This window comes from Larus michahellis, chromosome 5 (assembly GCF_964199755.1).
Source record: "Larus michahellis chromosome 5, bLarMic1.1, whole genome shotgun sequence".
Taxonomy (NCBI): Eukaryota; Metazoa; Chordata; class Aves; order Charadriiformes; family Laridae; genus Larus; species Larus michahellis.
In genome coordinates this window covers 24,506,521-24,525,888 of record NC_133900.1, presented here as the reverse complement: position 1 = coordinate 24,525,888, position 19,368 = coordinate 24,506,521, and the positions used below count along the sequence as shown (strand labels likewise).

Here is a 19,368-nt window from a genome sequence, read left to right as displayed (position 1 = left end):
GTATGTCTTATCTTCCATCGTTTCAGAAACACCACGGACAAAGTGTGGGACATATTCTCAATTCTGGTTTATCCATCTAAGGGAAAGGGCCAGACACTGGCTATAAGTGGCTGGTGTAGGGCTCCTTTAACTGATGATGTTTCCTGTGAGGAACAGCTGAAAACAGACTAGTCTTTTCCCCTTTAGTGGGTGACGGGGCACAGTGTGACGGGGTGAACTGTAAGCAGGGCTTGTTCTTCGCCTCCACGCACGCTTCCGTGGCAACTCTTTGTGAATGCTCAATGGTAGTACCACATGGAAGCTTCTCTGAGTTAGGCTGCAGCAGAGCTAGCTTAGAGGGACAGACATGATCATGCGTTTTCCCTGGTACCTACAGGCAGCTTCCCAGCTTCAAACCTTTCTAATATCTTAAACAGACTGAAAGGCTGAAGAATGTAAAACTAGGACGGCGGGGTTTTTTTCCATATTCTCAAGTATTTGCTTTGTTGACAAATGTCCATATCTGCTCTTGCCAGCCATTCCATTTATCAGTGTTGCTTTCTTTTTCTAGTCCACCATTCTCTGGGGCTGATCAAATGATGACATATAATTTGATTCTCAAAGGCATTGAAAAGCTGGATTTTCCTAAAATAATAACAAGGCGACCTGAGGATTTGATTCGCAGACTCTGCAGGTAAGAGGGGCAGTTTGTGGCAGCGCCTGGGTGTAGATAGATTGAGCCATTTAAGATCCAGACTAGAGTGTTGCATTCCTGACAACTTCCTTTAAAATTGTTATGCCTGACACAGTCTATTCTGATTATATTCAGTATGCATTCATGCCTCTGAGTGTGTGTCACAACTCAGTCTGGAGAGGTATGTACAAACACAGGCTCTGAGCTTTCTCTGTAGCTGTGAATTTGTTCTGAAACACATCTTAGGGAAAACTTTTTCAGTGTGGGCTGAGGAAAGCACTAAAGAAGTTAATTTTATTAAGTAAGTGCAGTGTTTTAAAAAAATGCTTCAAAAATTACTTAGGCATATAGCTCTGTCGCAGATGAAAATATTTGGCACAGTTATGTTTTAGCAGCTATTCAAAATTTATTAATAATGTAAGGTAGATTGAGAGGTTGAATTTTAGCAGTACAAAGATGATCAGAGGGCTGGAGCACCTCTCCTATGAGGACAGGCTGAGAGAGTTGGGGTTGTTCAGCCTGGAGAAGAGAAGGCTCCAGGGAGACCTTATAGCAGCCTTCCGGTACCTGAAGGGGGCCTACAGGAGAGATGGGAAAGGACTCTTTATCAGGGAGTGTAGCGATAGGATGAGGGGTAACGGTTTCAAACTGAAAGAGGGTAGATTTAGATTGGATATTAGGAAGAAATTCTTTACTGTGAGGGTGGTGAGACACTGGAACAGGTTGCCCAGGGAAGCTGTCAATGCCCCATCCCTGAAGGTGTTCAAGGCCAGGCTGGATGGGGCTTTGAGCAGCCTGGTCTAGTGGGAGGTGTCCCTGCCCAGGGCAGGGGGGTTGGAACTAGATGATCTTTAAGGTCCCTTCCAACCCGAACCATTCTGTGATTCTGTGTTTTGTTCCGTGTCTAAACAGATGTCTTGGGCTTCAAGAGTGTTACTTTCACAAATGAAACCTTGTTGTTCTCTCACAGTGCATGTGTTTGTATCAATTGTTCGCCACTTTTCCTCCTTTTGATGGGCCCATGCTCTATGCTCTAAAGGATATAGTATAGTTCCTGTGTGGTTCAGTCCTAAAGCAATGATTGGGTGTATAGCGTACACCAAAGCATTGTGTATTGTGAGAACAAAGGCGGCAATCTTATCATTTTCTGCATGATAAGTGAGGTAGATCAATTGCCACCATGATTGAAACTCCTTTTCAAAGTCTGAAGCATTGTTCAGTAAAGGTAAAGCCAGGTAAATGCCAGCAATCCAAATTTGGTTCTTTTATTTTATAACAGTTGGTATTGTGGTGTTCCAGTATGGAAAAGTCGGTATAAAAATATTTTCATTTCAGTTGGCCTGTGGTACACAGATCCATTGATTGCCCAACATCCAATCCAATTTGTATTCTCCCTCCTGCCACGGCTTGGAGTTGAGCCATCCGATGAGAGTCATTCCAACCCCATTCCCCTTTTGTGGATACTTTCTGCCCATGTAAGACTAAAGTGGAAAGATTTAGGCCTGCCTTGCTTAGTGGTGTTCCAAGACTAATGCATGGTCCCACAGATCTTGTGTGTGGGCCATTGAGTATAGTTACACCCATGAGCAAGGAAAGAGAGAGTGGGGAATGGGCGTATATCCATCGTTGTCGTCATTGCCATTGATGTATGTCCCAGCAGATCATTGCAGTGAAGGAGAGAAGGAGTAGGCACGTCGTTGTGAAGATGCCAAGATGGAAGATGTGGATTGCTTCCACTGGGCTGTTAGTGGGGTCATTGGAGACGTTGTCCGTTCCCACAATCTCATTAGTGGAGTTCATCATTTCTGTTAAAGAGAAAGGAAAAAAAAAAACTGTCTCGTTGGGGAAGGCCAGACAGGTTACCCCTTTTATGTCGCATGATATGTCATATGCTTTTCACCAGGGAGCCATAAATTAGCTTTTGCAGTTTGGCACACAGCACAAGTTCCCATAACTGCAATAATTTTAACTCTTTGCCATCCAGGTGGCAAACCTAACTTGTCAGCATCCTGTCGTATAATAATTGAAATCTGTGCTGCAATATCAATTAAATGCTTGTTAATTGCTTTCAGTAACCAATTGGAATTAAAATGAAAGGGTTATTTTCATTTAACTGTTGATAAGTTTCTACTTGCCAAACAGGCAGGCTCAGTTGCAGTCCAGACATTATTAGTTTTGGGTTTGTGTTTTATAACTGATTGTCATGAGGGGAGAAAGGGTTATTTCTCTCTTTAGGAGCTGGTGACAGAAGAGTTGGAGTGTTTTGATGGCTGTGTTTCTGAAATGTTTGAATGATCATCAGAATCATCATCAGAATGATGTTGCACCACAACAAGCTCCTACAGAAAGCGCAGGGCACTTTAAGACTTACTTAAGCCCACTTGAAAACTTTCAAAAAGGTGGTATTTCAAAAGGGTCGGCGTAATTCAGAAGGATTAGCGCATAGTGACAAGCACAACCTGTGGCTGGTGGCACTGCTGATTTTGAAATCCCAGCTCCAGTGGGATTTCATCCATGGCACTAGGAACAGTACACACCGTGTTTGTGCAGCAGAATTGAAAGGATCTTTGTAAATGCAAATTTTGGTATGCCTCCTTCTATATATTAAAAAAAAAAAAAAAGGTGCGCAACTAAAATCCAACCAGTTGATTTCCCTCTGCTGCCTCTCACAGTAGGGTGACACTGGTTTGGCTTCCTGGAAGGTTTCTCCATCCTCAAAGGAAAAAAGCAGTGAGCAACACCTCATCGTGGCTTTTTATGAGACCAGAAGTTGTATGCAAGCTCCATCCCTGTGTAACTGTTGAATGCAGGCAGTTAGGACTTATAAATGCTCTTTAAAAAAAAAGAGAATATTTTTTAGAATCTTATCCGTATTCTTCTTCTCTTATTTTTAAGGCAAAACCCTACAGAAAGATTAGGCAATCTGAGGAATGGAATTAATGACATCAAGAAGCACAGGTAAGTGAAAGAGACTGCCATGAAGAAAATCTGGTTTTTAATTTGAAAATATTTTTTATATTTTAGAACTCGAGTCTGGTAAACGCATAAAACTCCAGGCACTTCCAGGCAGATTGCGTAAGAGAGATCTCTGTTGCTATCAAGTACATTTGCGACTAAAGCAAGCAATGATATAGACATAGACCCTCAGTATGGTTATCTAGAAAACATCTTGTTATTAACTGGTTTTGTCGCAGGTTGTTGATGTAGGAGTTTAATTCACTTCTCGGAGAAATCAATGCCAGTTCGGCATCTGCCTTTCAGACCTCCGGACCCTTAAACAGTTGCTTTTTAAGAATGCTAGTTAAGAGCTCGGGAGCAGTATTAGGGCTTTGTCCCCTTTCTCCTAACAAAGAAAGTCATCTGTGGATTAAGCATTTCCTACCTTTTCTTTTTATCGGAGTTGTTTCTAAGCCCTACAGTTTGTGCCTGGGCAGAGAAGTGCTTTGATTTTTCTGCTCGTCTCCCTCTTCTCTCGCTGTAGAAAGAGGGTGGAATTCCAAGGGGCCAGATCTGTTTTTGCATGGCTGTGCTCACGCCTCTATTAACCTGCCTGTCACTTTGGCACTTCTGTGCGGAGGAGATGCAATGTATCTGGTCCTGAAGCTCCCCCTGCTACCGCTCTCTTGCATGACACTGACAGTGTGCTCCAGTTTCATCCTTCTAACAACTGTGTTGTCACGTGGACAGAAGTTGTCATGAAAAAAGGTCCTATAGCCCTTGTTCACGTGTTTTTTCAACTGTTAATAGTATAATGGCAGAAAGCAATCCGGCTTTCTCTCTTCGTCTCTCCCTGTCTGTCTCTCATTTCTTTTTGATCAGGTGGTTGAGTGGTTTTAACTGGGATGGTCTGAAAGTGAGGAAATTAACATCGCCTTTGAAAAGAGAGGTATTGGCTTTGGCTTCCAGTATCATAATGCTTTACTAATATGAAAGTGCTTGGCTACGAAGAAACAACTGATGGGGAGAGCAAAATTTCCCAAAGATAGTTGTCATAGCTCACCATTTTTAGTGGAAATCGAATGAAAGAGAGAGAGCAAGCGATACATTACTTAAATTCAGTTAAACAATGGAAATATTGCTCTGCCTGTGTACTTTGCATGAGATTTTCAGCATTACTAGAATAAACGGTGTTTGGTCAAAAAAGAATACTGAAAAAACATATTTTCCTCTGTAATGGGCACATTATTAAGATGCACTGTTCACATTACTGTGCGGAGTACAAATTCCTGTATTCTCTTACTATTGAGTTACAGCACATCATTGAATAAGCTTCCTGTTTTAAATGGCCCGTTTCTCTTTGCCCTAAAATGAAAAAAGATCCAGGGTAAAGAATTTGAAACTCACTTTGAACTCCAAAAAAATAATTCTGAGACCTGCTTTGAGAGCAGATTTGCTCTTAAATTTGAATCAAAATTGTATGCAGTGTGGCCCCGTTCTCTTACTGACCTTATAGGGCTTTGGGTGAAATCTAGGATTTGATAGTATTTGGGGATTGTTTTTTGTATAAGGAGGCTGATGCCATTGTTATGTTACACAATTCAGTTACTGGGGGTTTATCTTTTAAAGAACAAGGAAATGAGAAGTCACGCATATCATGCTAGCCTTTCATTCCTCCACTGGTAGCAACAAAAATGATGCATAATCAACGGAGAGTATTTTCAAAAGTTACCTTCTGAAACAACCCTTTCTTTGTGTTTTTAATGTCCTAGTTGTCTGGACCGACTGATTACAGCTACTTTGACAGCTACCCACCTGAAGAGGGAACCCCTCCAGATGAACTTTCAGGCTGGGACAAGGATTTCTGATGTATTTTGCTTCCAGGACATTTATAGAGTCTCATAGGTGTCAGTTCTAAACCTGCTCTCTTGTTTCTGGCTTCAAATCGAATTACACAAGGTTTGTGACAAACACGATGTTCGTTGAAGGATAGAAGACTATAGCAACCCGAACTTGTTTGGATAAGGCACCAAAATCTGTGTGCATCCCGTTATACCAAGGGCATGCATTTAGTCAGCAGACGTAACCTGAGGGTTTTTTGATACACAATGTCTCTATGAACATTTTCAGACACTATGGGATCGGGTTTTGCCAGTGGAAATATCACTAGCTAATATTTTGATATTAACAAGGTTACCGTATGTCTTTATTTTGAACAGCGAGGATGAATATTGGAAGCCAATAACTCTGTCAACTTTGTCAACTGCTGATGCTACGTTTCTTTTTCATTTTATCTTAAGTCTGCTCTGTGTTTCGCTTTTTCCCCATAAGGGCCAGTATCGCATTGATCCAGAAGTGTGTAGAAAAGAGACTTTTACTGAAAGGTTGATTTGATATGATGCTGCAGCTAAAAGGTTATCAATGTGGAAGCTGTCTCTCTGTCGGTATAGTTTTGCCCCAGGTTGAATACATGAGACAGGGTATAGCAGGTGAAATGAAAATCCAGTGCGGAAACAAGGTATATACATAATAAAAGTTGCCTGGAGAAGCAGACTGTGGTATGTATCTCCCTCACCGCTTCAAAGACCCATGTCCATTTCTTAAAATGTTTTGCTTTTATGTAGTGTGAAGATAAAAGATGGACAAAAAGCCATTTACCTTGCAGGAAAAAAATATGTAAGTATACAATCATATTTTTTCCTTCAAATGTATTTTCAGATTGTTTTCACTGACATTTTGTTGAAGTGCTACATCTGTTCACATCAGTGCTAAACTCCCGCCCATTTCAATGTTCCAGTTGGTAGCACTAGATGTGAGCTATCGTTTCAAATCATATTTCATCAGTCATCTAATTATTCTGAGTTTTAGTTGTATAGAAGGGGAGAATAAGAGAGCAAAAACTTGATTTATTTTTTTTTTTCCCTCTCGTAAGGATTTCTATTCATGAAGCAGCTTAAATGTTCTGTTTTCTTTTGACCACCTTCCCTTCTCTCTAATGGCTACTGCTGAGGTTTAGAAAGACAAGAAATTCCAAGCTCCTCTCAAAAATGATATAAAAATACAATTGTGATTTGCAGCCCGATTTTTTTGAGCCCTGTCTTCACCTGCTTTGGTACAAGCAAACAAATTGCTAACCAGAACCGTCAAACAACCTGAGGGAGGGAGGCCAGCAAATGGCTAAGTTAGTCAGGAGGCTGGCACGCGTGCCCTGTGAGGAAAGGCTGAGGAACCCGGGCTTGCTCAGCCTGGAGGAGGGAAGGCATCGTGGGGACCGTACAGCAGCCAGCCAGCGCCTACGGGGGGGTTACTGAGAAGACAGCGCCAGGCCCTTGATGGAGCTGCACAGGAAGGAGGGGTTGTAAACTGGGACGGGAGAGGTGCCAACTTGACAAAAGGGAAAAAGTGTTTCCCCAGCAAAGCAGGATCCCAGACAGGTTCTGCAGTCTCCTGCCTTGCAGGTTTTCAAGAAGGGACCAGACAGAGCCTCAAGCAACCCAAAATGAATTCCGTGTTGACTCTGCTTTGAGCAGGAGGTTGGGCTAGAGACCTCCCGAAATCCCTCCCAGGCTGAGTGATTTTATAACTGTAGGAATTAGCTTCATCTGTCAGCCCTTTCTATAATCAGAATATAGAACAACGCGTGTTCCTGATGAGTTTATATATGCCTGGGCTTTGCCACTTAAGCTTTAAATTATTAGAACAGGGGAATTATTTTGAAATGTTGTTGGGATAATAAATGCATCAGATGTTGTGCATTCTTGGTTTATAAAGAAGAATTCTGTTGCGCTCTGTTATGAAGCACAACTGCTGTAGCAGCAGGGATGTTCCTGGGTGTCACGCTGCGCTTAGGAGATCGATGCATCGTCAAGCCCTGCTAGGATTTGTTTCAGCTCCCACTGAGACAAAGTCCAATCTAAATTTCGATTTTGAAGCTGCCTCAGCACACTGTATTTCACGTGCTGGATGGAAAACCTCCCAGGCAACTTGTAATGTGTGCTCAGGGTTTGGTTACCCACGACTGCTGGCTAGACTTCCTAGCTCCTGGTCACGACTTATCGCAACTGGGTGAGCGAGGGGCTGCCGTAGGTGTAGTTCCATGGTTTGTTCCATGGTTACAATCATTTTTTACTGCTGGGTGGCCATCGCTTTGACAGCAAATCAATTTAAATGGGTTTTATAACATTCAATCCAAATAAAGGCAGTAGAATATTTTCCATTGAATTTACTGAAGGTTGGATTGAGCCCTTGGAGGAAGACACTACATGTTTAGCTGGTTTTCTTTCCCTGCCTGGTTGTAAACTGTTGTGGAAACTTGCAGCCAGCAAAGCCTGTGCAAAATGGTGGTAATTTTTCCATTGTATTTTCGATAGTTTTCTTACATATATATATGTGTATAAAAATAAGTGTATAAATATATGGTTTTTTAAGTGAAGAAACGGCCACATAGCCATAAGAGCCACAGTTTAGTGCGGTTAGCATGAAGTCTGTGCAGCTGTGGGCTACGTTTTCTTTATAAAGCTTGTTTACCTTGCAGTGTGTGCAAATAAAGTAAGCTTACAGTGCAACGGGCAGGACATTCATTTTTTCACAATCGCATTCCGTGCAGCAATCCGGATTCTTAGCCCTGACTTAGACTGCTTGTCCACATGATTCAGAAAAGACTGAGGCAGAAAAGACTACCCTGGAGAGAGAGAGTCACTGATTAATTTCTTGCAGCGTGTCCCCCACCCAAGACTATGTTTTCCCTAGCAGATGTTGAGAAAATGAATACATAAGAAGATACAGTAAATGAGGTCACAGATAATTTTTTATTTACGTAGAGTTCCCATGTACAGTGGATTAATTTTATTTCGGGCATGTATACAGTTCACTGAGCTGAAGCTTTCCAGAAACAGAAGCAGAAGCTGATAGGGTACAGGCTAAACATTATTTGAACTAACCCAAACTGTCTTTAACAGCCAGATGTACTTCAGACTGCAACTCAGCACCAGTGGAGTTCTGCTGTTGTAAAACAAGAGGGTAAATAAACAATTCAGGCTCAAGTAGTTTCACAGAGATCGTGGGAGGATTGAATGGACAGTTACGATGATGATCACATTATGCTGATTTTTGCTTTTTCTAATTTAAGGTCAGTGAAAAAACAGATTTTGACATTCAGGTTTTCGGGCATGCTGTGGATATGTTAGTAATTGTCTGCGTTCTCTCCTTGGTGTTCTCATCTGTGTTTTGCCTTTCTGCTGTGTCAGCTTTGCTTTCGCTGCGTGGCTCGTTGAGAAACCCAACTATAGCTATGCTTTTTTCCCCTCTACTGCCACAAGAGAACATGCCTCAGGAGGCAGGAGGGATGACTGTTCTTCCTGACAGAGGACGGAGATGAGGAGCAGTTAGCCTTGTCTGGGTAGGTGAAAGCACCTTTCCCCAGCCACCACGTCAGAGCAGAGATGCAGGTGGGCACTTCAGAGAGGCATGCAGGCAGGAGCAGCAGCAGAGTGAAAGAGAAAATTCCCAGACGTGCGATAGTTCCATCCAGTTTTTAGTGCAAGTGATGAATTTTTACCGTGTCCTCACAGCTGGCCCCTCAGGCTTTGAGAAGGGTGAGGCTGGCCAACCCTGATGTCTGAATGTGTCGTCTGTTAATATAAAGGGGAAGAAATAACCTTACTGCCCCAAACGTTTGAATTCATACATAAAGGGGTGTGGGGTGCATGTTAGAGAGTGTAAGCCTGTAAGATTTTTGCATTGAATGTGAGGAAACAGCTGTCCTGACGTTTAGAGAATGTCTGTGATTTTAGGCAGGATTGAACAGGTTCAAGTTACATCAGGGGAGGTTTAGATTAGATATTAGGAGACATTTTTTCACTGAAAGGGTTATTAAACATTGGAATAGGCTGCCCAGGGAGGTGGTGGATTCACCATCTCTGGAGGTGTTTAAAAAAAGGGTAGATGGGGCACTGAGGGACATGGTTTAGAAGTGGCTCTTGTCAGGGTAGGCTAAAGGTTGGACTCGATGATCTTAAAGGTCCCTTCCAACCTCAACAATTCTATGATTCTATGATTCTATGAACAGATCTCATTTGCAATGAAAGGCAGCTGAGAGCCTTTTCTCCTCCCGCTACTCAACAAGCCATCTCTGAACAGACACAGCTTTCCCCTCCTGTGGTCCCCAAGTGTAGTGTAGTGGTGAGGAGAATTTTTATCTTTATTTGACAAAGTGGGAGCTGAAGTCCTGAGAGATTTAAACCCTTTGGTGATTTTTGAAGTCCCTGTAGAGAGCTGCGTGTGGCTTTGGGTTTAGACACCTCTGACAGTGTGCCAATTTGACTTCCTCGAGATTATTCAGAAAGACAGGGAAAGAAGAGACAATTAAAGCCAGCCTTCTCAACCGCAGCGCAGCAAGGCAGCGCAAGACTAGCTCTCCGTATCTCTTGAGTGCCTTGTCCTTCTAGCACAGTTATTTTGTTTCCTGGGGTGGGTTTGAGCAATTCTGACTGACTTCTTTACTTCTTGATCTAGGGCTGAACAAGCAAGAGTACGTCAAGAGACACAGACAGGCACGCACATGTGAATACGCCTGTTACAACATTGTTTGACAGTTTTCGTATCTCACCACTGAAGTGGCTGCATGTCCACGCTCAGATAAATGGTTCCCATGGATGCGGTACTCCTTAAGTGTGTAAGATCTGTTGAGGTGAAAGCCCAAGGAAAGTGGATTTGCACCACGTTATTACCAACATATTTTGCGTGTGGTGCAGTTTTAGGGAGAGAGGGGAGGCAGTGCTAAAGAGGTAGAATGCAGCAACAGTAAAACCAGGTAATTCCTCTCAAAGATGGAGAGCAAGGAGGAGGTTGTGCAGATAGCAGACGTGGAGATGTGAAATTAAACGTGTTTGTAACCATGCACAGCCACCACCTGTGTTCCTCGAACCTTTATGTGTCCCTGTGGCTTGGGAACCTGGGTCACCTCCAAGTGAGAGGGCAGGGTGTTACTTTGAGACGCAACACAAATTTACTTGGTAGGCTGGGCCAGCAGGGAAGGATTGAGCGGTCAGAAGCATCTTTTCCCACTGGGAGTCAGAGTCTCCGTTCTTGCCATCGCAGCCAAGAGATGAGGGCCTGGTTCTTCTGTACATTGTGTACAAGGTGATGCTGGACAGGGAGTTACAGGTTGAAAGCAAATTGTCTTGCACACTAGCCACAGAAAAGGCGGGTAATTATTTTCTCGCAAATCCATGATCTGTTGCTTGGCACACAGATATTTCCCGGTGGTCTGTTTTGGGGATAACAGCAAGCCAGCAGCAAGTTTTACATCAGTGTTCAGGTGCATCCTTTGGCAGAACTCCCAAACGTGAGCTCATCGTGACTCCTGATATGATGGGGCTCGTTGCTGGTTGGTGGGAGTTGGGACAAACCTACTGAAATAAGGTGAACTCCTGGTCCGCAGAAGTCAAGGGTACGGTGTGGCTGGCCTCCACTAGCCAGCATTTCATCCATGTGTGGGAGCAGAGAAGTGGCAAATGTAATTATAAAGCTCACCTGATGTGCTTGCAGAGCCAAAAGCTGTTACCTGTACCAAGCTGCAGGCCAGCAACTTCAAAAGATGGAATGAATATTCCAGTGAAATTATGGGGCTAATAGCAGGAGGCTCAGCTGCTGAATAGTCTAGGGAGTCACTAGGGAGGTAAAGTCCAGCCCCGGGTAGATTGTTTTCTGTGCTGTCTTGCTAAGCAAAAAGCATTCCAGAAAAACAAAAGTGAAACCCACCCTGATGGGACTCAAAAGGTCACTCAGCAACGTTGCGCTGTTACACTACTGTAGTGCCTGGCTGCCGAGAGCCTACGTTAGAGTTGTTTCTGATCAGCTTCCCTGCCTGAGAGGAAGAGCGACAGGAACATGCTGGACCTTAGCTTGAACTATGTCCTCTGTGGTGCATCACCCTACTGGGGACAAAGTGGGAGGGATCCGCGTCCTAGTTCCTTCAGCTTGTGCTTCACGTGTCGCTCAGGGGGGGCAATGTCCTTGGATGACAGGCAGCAGTCTCATCTGCAGTGTGATGACCCCCTAGCCCTCCCGTGGGGAGTTAGAAAGCTGCAAGGTACTTTCTCCTCTCCACTGTATTCGGGAAGATGTAGTCTGGTGCTATCCTAAGAAAGGAACATGCTGTAATCCTAACAGAAGGCGATGTGGGGAGAAACCCAGCCCTCAAGGGCTACTGTGCAGCTCCCACTTTCCTAGGGACGATAAGAGGTGTGCACCTCGAGAGCATCAAAAATACTGTAAAGGAAATTATTTTGGTGATAAGAGTGTTACTCATCACCAGCCAGCTCACCTTGAACAAAGAAATGGGACATACTGGCACAAAGCTGAGGTTGCCTTGTCAAGCTCTATGAAATCTATTTTGCAACAAGCTCCCCACAAATTGAAGATTAGATTTAGTTATTTTAATAGTTTATTGTTTGAGCTTGTAGCCGTTGTCACACTGAATTTTATAAACTATGGATTTATTTGTGCAGCTGTTACAAGACACATCTATTGGGAACCGCTGCATCTGTTTTTGCTCGCAGGGCCTGATGTCTACTGAAAATCCGAGCTTGCTTCCAGATTAGCAGGTGGCATCCCCTGCATGTCCTAGGTATCCACCGCATGTCCTAATGACATCAGGCCCAGGAGTGGACCAATGGATTAAAAGGTGAACCCCTACGGTACAGTCAGCCTGTGCACGTCACTACTTCCGACTGTCCTTAAAGTCAAGACAGGAGCCCACACACCTCCACACCAGAGAGAGGGGCTCTGTGTCATTACCAAGACACAGCAGGGAAAAGCTCTTTGTTGTCTGCGACTGTCTGTCTTAGCCAGGAGAAAAGCACAGCCTTTGTCATCCAGTTTTTAAGTCCACGTGATTTGCACACAGAGTGTCTGACTCTTCTCCTGCCCCCAGGGGGAAAGCCAGCCCCGCAGTCGCGTTACTTCAACTCAGCCATTGTGGCGGCACTGAACACTTCCAGGGATGGGGCATCCACAACTGCCCTAGATACAAGATAATTAACATTAATAGCACTAAAGAGCCAATATTGATACCGATACCAATATAAAATATACAATGACTATACTCAGCCGATTCCATCAGCAGGAAGCTGTGCACTCCCAGCAAATGGCGGACACTGCGAGCACTACGGCTTCAGGAGGAAGGGAAGGGCTCAGGGGTCCTGCATCAGGACAAGATGTTCTCTGGCTCACACCCATCAAGGGAGAGAGAGAACTTCTCGGCAAACTTTCTAATTTATATTGAAAGTGACATTCATGGTATGAAATAATCCCGTTGGCCAGCTTGGGTCAAGTGCCTGGGTCTCGCTCCTCCTCATCCCTGCACCTGGTGAGCTCAAAACCACTGAGACCTTGAAACCCACATACCATAGCTGGCTAAAAAGTAAATATTTTCACAAACTGAGACACTAGAGTTCTCTAAAAGTGCAGTTTTCCCAAACATTAGAAGTGAAATTAGTCCTGTGTTGCTCAAACTGGGACAGACTCTTCATCAGGGAGCGTAGCAATAGGATGAGGGGTAACGGTTTTAAACCGGAGGGTAGATTTAGATTAGATATGAGGAAGAAATTCTTTACTCTGAGTGTGGTGAGGCACTGGAACAGGTTGCCCGGGGACGTTGTCAATGCCCCATCCCTGGAGGTGTTCAAGGCCAGGCTGGACGGGGCTTTGAGCAGCCTGGTCTAGTGGGAGGTGTCCCTGCCCATGGCAGGGGGTGGGAACTAGACGATCTTTAAGGTCCCTTCCAACCTGAACCATTCTGTGATTCTATAAAAGGACACACATGTTTTAAAATGCGCCAAGGCTGAGGGTGTTTGCCAGACCCCGTGACCACGGCACATCCCGCTGCCGCAACAGTGGTCCTACCTTGAGCCTGCCTCATCCCCTCCCCACCCAACTACAGAGGGAGGACTCCGGGAATAAGGGTTCTCAGCCTGAGACAGGTACCCTCACTGTGCTGCACAGAACACATCTTTAGGTCAAAACACACTACATTTTTGCTGTTACAGGGCAAAATTATAGCTCTTTCATATTGTATGGCTAGCTCTTTTGAACTTGGAGAAATTCAAGTAAAGATGTTGGGGCAGATTTGCTGACCAAGCAGATGCTGTGCAGAATTCACCACTTTGTCATTATATAGAAAATTAGTAAGATTTAAAATAAACCCAAAGGTTATCTCTTTTGATATTCTTATGCTGGTACCAGCGCTGTTAGATAACTACCAATTTTCAGCCTACATATGATTTTTTTTCATTGCAGGTGTTTTGCTTGGCAGCATTTAATAACTTTCTGATTTGCAACAATCCTGTCCCTTGAGTAACTCGAGGATTAAACAGCTACTAGTTTTCCTGAGTTTTACCAAAAAATGCCAAGTCACATATACATTCCTCTGGCACTAGCAGAACAACTCTGTGAGTAAAAAAACTGGAGCAAAACAAAACAGAAGCAATTTATTCAGCTGTTTCTGAATTTATATCTTAGCCCTACAAGCAATTGTTTTGGCATTCAGTACTGTCATAGGAATTAAAAAAATCTCCTGCGTGGGAGCAGAAAGAGCAGCTGGGAGTGCACGGGAACTTCCTGCCACACATCTGTCACCACCAAAAAAAAACACCCCAATTTTCCCATGTACCTTACAGGGACACCATGGTTGTCTCGTATATTCCTGGCACCTCTGGTTGTCGTGTTGTTCCAGTTACACAGTGGAAGAAAAAGAAAAAAATCAGCATGTTATTAGGCTTACTATGGTTTTGCCCATCTATTTCTGCAGTACACATGCATGAAATGTTACAACTAGCAGAAAGTTAAAATTTTAAATTAAATCAAATTTTTACATTAAAGTTTTCTTATGAAGCAGTTAGCACATGGGTCTACGTGCAAAAGTGGTTCACAGGCTGGTCCTTGTAAAAGAGATACCGTATTTTCAGCATTTTTTCTATGCTCAGACTTTCCAAAAGTCAAGAAGGATTTACAGGAAGATATGGAGGAAAAAAAGCAAAAATGATTCACAGCTGCTCTAATAGCTCTCCTACTCCTTTTTATATTTATCCTTCTCCTAGTTATGGTGGTAACCCCGACATGAACTTTTAGGACCTCATTCCTTGTGTAAAACAAACCCAGAGAGCTGCTCAGAAAGCCCAGCGTAATTTCTTTCCAGGACAAGCACCATGACATGACTGCAGAGATGAACCGATCGTGTTTCACACACCTTTACCCCAGACCTGCACAAACCCCACATGAGGACAGCTCGTCACTTCAGCCAGATGACAGCAGATGTAACCACCTTCCACTTGCCGTACTTCTCTCTCAAAAGAGAAATTTTGGGCCAGCTGGTGATGCTGACACAACTAGGTCACAAAGAAACTCAGAAATCGCGTACGTTTGTCCTCAAATGTCCTTAGAGAAGTCCTCCTTTTTTAGACACTTCTGCTCCTTGTAGTTTTAATTTTCAAGTTTTGGTATCACACTATTGGAATGGACACAAAGAAAAATAATCACATTGGTGAGAACCCGCCTGCTCGGTACAGCCCAGCTCTTTCAGAGCTACGAGTGCTGCAGCTGCCGGTTGCTTCTCTGCCTCTTTGCTTTTAACCAGTGATTTGCAGCAACCAGGGCCGAGTTCTGCCTCTACCTACAAGATAATTATCTCCAGTAGATAATGACAGCCACATTGCTTCCAGTTAAAAAGTGAATGCTCTAGAGACATGCACACCCAGGGTGTTATTTTAATTACTTGCAATTACCTGGCTGTAGGTGGGAGCTTGCTGGAAGACCTCAGCACGGCCCATAGCGATCCCGTCTTTCACAGGAGCTCTAAACATCAGCGGCGAGAGGAATACCCCGTGCTTTGTTCAATGAGGGATGCTGAGATGCTCCCACCAAGTACGCCTTCTTGGTGATAAATTAAAATCTCAAAATCGAGCCTGACTTGCTGAGCATTAAGGGAGTGCAAATTCTCTGCTTCTCCCTCCTTCAGGTTGCCCTCTGACTGTGTATTTTCTCCCACCAAGGAGCGCGCTGTAGACTTACATCCCCAAGTAACTGGACAAATTCTCTGCCGGTTACAGCTAAAAGTCATTAGAAAAAAAGAGAAAAAGAGAGAGAGAGAGAGACGCGGCTACCAGTTTCTGGGCAACTGACACGGCTAGGCCTGTCCACAGAAACATCCTACCCGCTTGTTTTAATATCTTGTAGATGGAGACCATCAGCCTCCCACCAGATGACGCCTGTTTGCACACACTGAAGTGCTCTTATCCTTTCAGCAAGGCAAGATGCAAGTTTTGTCTCTAATTACCATTTGCTGGTTCTTTTTGAAGAACTACATTGACCGTGTTACCTTGCAAAATATGTAGGAGGAACCTTGCCGCCTCTAACTTCAAGCACGAAGTTTAAGAGCAGTTACAGGTGATAGAAATTTGAAGCAAAAACTAGCGCTGGGCTTCCACGGGTGTAGCACAGAGCAGTGACAAGCCCAACTCAGCCACCCCTTTCCGCTATTCCCAAGCAAGGCAGCATGGCGAGAGCGTCATTTGCCAAAGGTGGCTCCTGGCTTAGAAATTGCAAATTCCAATTTACAAGACTGAAACTGACAGGTCATTAGAAAGCGTTCCTCCTCATTGCTCCTAAGAGCCAAAATAGAGAACTGTTCGGGCTTAATTTCCCACACATCTGGAAACCAAACAGCTCAGCTAATAAAACACTTCATTGCTTGCACAGTGAGAAAGCAAAGCTGTCCAGGGACAATGACACTGCACCGGGAGAAAGCCAATAGCTCTTATATCACGTTTGTCAGGGAACAATTCAGATGCCTGCTTTCATGAGACTTCAAAACAAAGCTTCATTTTTCTAAGACAAGAAGCTAACCCAATTCCATACTTGCCTGTTGCTCTCCTTGCTATGCTGGGTGTAGCCTCGCCGAACTCCGGAGCAGTAGTTGGTGGTATGCAACCTACCCCATCCCCAAAAACAATCTGAAGACCGCATTCAGGGTGTGATCCAGCTGCAGCTGGAGAAACAGAAAGTTACCTAGGAAGTTCCTTCAAATAAGTCTATGCAGCAGAGCTGAGCCTGAGCCTCTTTCCGTAAGAAGTTTATGCACAGCCCAATGTGTTGCGGGACACGGTAAGTAAGCAAGAACCGGAGTTGCGTTTACAACCCACTGTTACACACTACCATTAATTCTAATAGCGCGTGCTGGACACGCCCAGCATGGGAGGGAAGCTGGACAAAGCTATGAGCTTCGTGTGTCATGGGTGAAGGAACAGAGACCAGGGATAAAAATTACATTCCTATAGTTAAGTGCATTTGAGAACTACACAAAGACTGAAAAATATAAGAGCTTAATACGATTCTTTGTTGTCTAATATGCTGATATGCAACATGGAATATGCTACAATCTTCATACACAAAGAATTCGTGGCAATTACTGGCCAAGCACTGCAAAGCACAGGTTAAATGGAAGGAAGATGAAGCAGCATGCACACTGCCACCCCAAGCTTATAAAACTGTTCTAAACACGTAAATCAAATCCATCTCATACTTGTCTGATCAACCCATTTTTCAGTCCTACTTAAGTGCTACAAGGACCAAGCTTAAGGATTGAGAAAAGGACTGGAGACTGGCAACTGTTTGCAAGTGGTAGGAGGCAACTCCAAGTGACGATTCCCTCCCTGCTCAGGGCTTAATTCCACTCAACTATGAGCAAAGTCCACAAGCAAACCACCCAATTTTCATCTGTTACTACAAAGGAAATGGCAGATGCGTATTAAACAAGTCATACTTCAAACTCCTTTCTGAAGGGGCCGTAATGGCAAGTGAATACCCTAATGTGACCCTTTTGGTTACAGCGTTCCCTGTGCCTGCACTTGCTCATATAATCACTGTGCTAAAAAGAGACCACCAGTTAGTTTTCAGGACAGCTGGCCAGTAACCTTCCCTTCCAGATCCAGGTTTTATTACCTCTCTTAGTTTTTTTTGTACCTGATCTTTCACAGCACGAGCAGACGCTACTATGACAGCAGGCATGTGCTACAGCACACCCCAAGAGGTGCGACCAGGCCATTAGACCACACGGTGACATTCCCTACAGCTTTGATCGTGTAACATCCGTTCCTGGCTGGCAACCTTTCACATCCCATTCCAGCTCAGGACCATCAGGACATACGTTAGAACCTATGTCAACTTGACTAGAAGCAAACCTTATGTAGCATAAGAACCCTTCTTAATCTGTGTCCAACGCTAGGCAGATTTGCTCAGTTCCATACCCTTCAACTGTAACGCAGAGATACAGCTACCTTTACAGCTCTACTCTGGATTAATTATCAATCAGTACTGTGAAGAGCAAACCTGTAATGTGCACGTAGATTCGAGTGCGGAAGCTTTCATTCAGCAGTTTTCAATGCTACTCTGCTGCAAGCCAGCCTGTAAAATTGGCTCCTAGAACTTCTGCTGCAGAGACAGAACGGCAGTTTACATGCAGGTCTGCTGCCTCGATAGGTGAAAAAGAAAAAAGAGAAGAGAAAAAAGTCATTCTGTGGAAACTGACAGCTGTCAGAGAAGTTTTTTTGTTTGTTTTTTAGTAACAGACAATTGCACTTAAGCTCAGTCGCAGCAGCTTGCTCACAACCATATCTCTGTGCAGCACTTTCTACTGCTGCTTCAACATGTAAGCGATCAACAGCTTCCAAATGTAATTAAAATCCAGTGTGTGCTTACTGATTATCTGTTATTTCCATGTCATATGCTGTTGGGAATTTTCTAAGACTATGACAGCTGCTAAACAGTAGGTAAAATTATGCATATTTTCTGAATCAGAATAGTCTAAGATACAGAAAATTATTCCTTGAATTTTGTGTGGACTCTTATCCCCATGAGTCACCCATGTCTACTAAATTCCCCAGACATTAAAGTTCAGAGTATTATTAGATGCTCTGATGTAGAGCTAAGCAGCAGACTTATTCCGTGCAATGCACAAGAGCCCTTTCAAAACACAGCGGCAGGTCACCCATTAACACTGTCCAGTAATTTAGGAAAAAAAAAATAAAAATCACACAGCAATAGGGGACGCGGAATAGGAGTGACAGCTTGATCCAGCCTGCATCTTGTAGCATCCTCACTCCTTACAGACAGCCTCCCTCCTCTTCAGTAATACATCCACCACAGCTCTTGCTCGCTATCGCCCAGGGAAGGTCAGAATCATTAATGCTGGTACTTTACACCCCTTTCCCCTCTTCCTGCAGCCAGGCTACTATTAAGTGTTCCTTGAAGTGCAATGTTGTTTCTATACTTACACTTAAAAAAAAAACAAACAAAACACCAATTACATCTTTGTTCTGTCAGGCAAAAAGAGAATTGGTTTTAGAAAACAAGTCCTCTATATAATCTAGTAGTACCTAACTAACGCCATTCCTTCAATGACACAATACCAATACCCGCTGTAAAACACAAACTGCTTTTCTGATTCAAAGGTTACACATGTGTCTCTGGTCTTGCAACAAAAAGAGTCAACGCAGGTTTATACAAAAAGATTTATTAAAAAACCAGTAAGACACTACTACATCATGACACTGTCACACTGGGCTTTTGAACACAAGACTTGGGCTACAATACTGAGGAAGGGGCATAAAACAAATGGATTCTTAAGCATAGCAATTAAGAAATAAGACTGTGAAAGCAATTTCATCTTAATGAAAACTCAATTAAACTTCAGAGGGACTCAA

The 19,368-nt window shown here is 43.7% G+C and overlaps 2 protein-coding genes and 1 long non-coding RNA gene across 11 annotated transcripts in view; 1 reads left to right on the top strand and 2 right to left on the bottom strand.

Moving 5' to 3' along the window:
* Positions 1-6,161, top strand: part of PRKG2 (protein kinase cGMP-dependent 2) — a 31,189-nt gene extending 25,028 nt beyond the window's left edge. Inside the window, exons 16-19 of one of the 2 annotated variants that reach the window (XM_074588509.1) lie at positions 551-673; positions 3,569-3,631; positions 4,493-4,559; positions 5,383-6,161. In XM_074588509.1, coding sequence (XP_074444610.1) covers positions 551-673; positions 3,569-3,631; positions 4,493-4,559; positions 5,383-5,478 — 349 coding nt within the window. In that variant the 3' untranslated portion in view covers positions 5,479-6,161. The remainder of the gene's footprint in view (positions 1-550; positions 674-3,568; positions 3,632-4,492; positions 4,560-5,382) is intronic. The other variant, XM_074588510.1, reaches the window with a different exon arrangement.
* Positions 6,162-8,406: 2,245 nt separating this feature from the next.
* On the bottom strand, positions 8,407-17,970 carry LOC141744022 (uncharacterized). The gene is made up of 3 exons (XR_012587313.1): positions 15,394-17,970; positions 14,283-15,116; positions 8,407-12,634 (listed from the first exon to the last, which is right to left on the bottom strand). It is a non-coding gene; the product is annotated as an uncharacterized LOC141744022 (long non-coding RNA).
* A 1,192-nt stretch (positions 17,971-19,162) lies between these two features.
* The window catches only part of HNRNPD (heterogeneous nuclear ribonucleoprotein D), a 10,495-nt gene continuing 10,289 nt past the window's right edge, over positions 19,163-19,368 (bottom strand). For all 8 annotated transcript variants that reach the window (XR_012587309.1, XR_012587308.1, XR_012587310.1 and 5 more), the window contains one exon: positions 19,163-19,368. This exon is cut by the window's right edge. The gene's annotated coding sequence lies outside the window, so the exon portion shown is untranslated.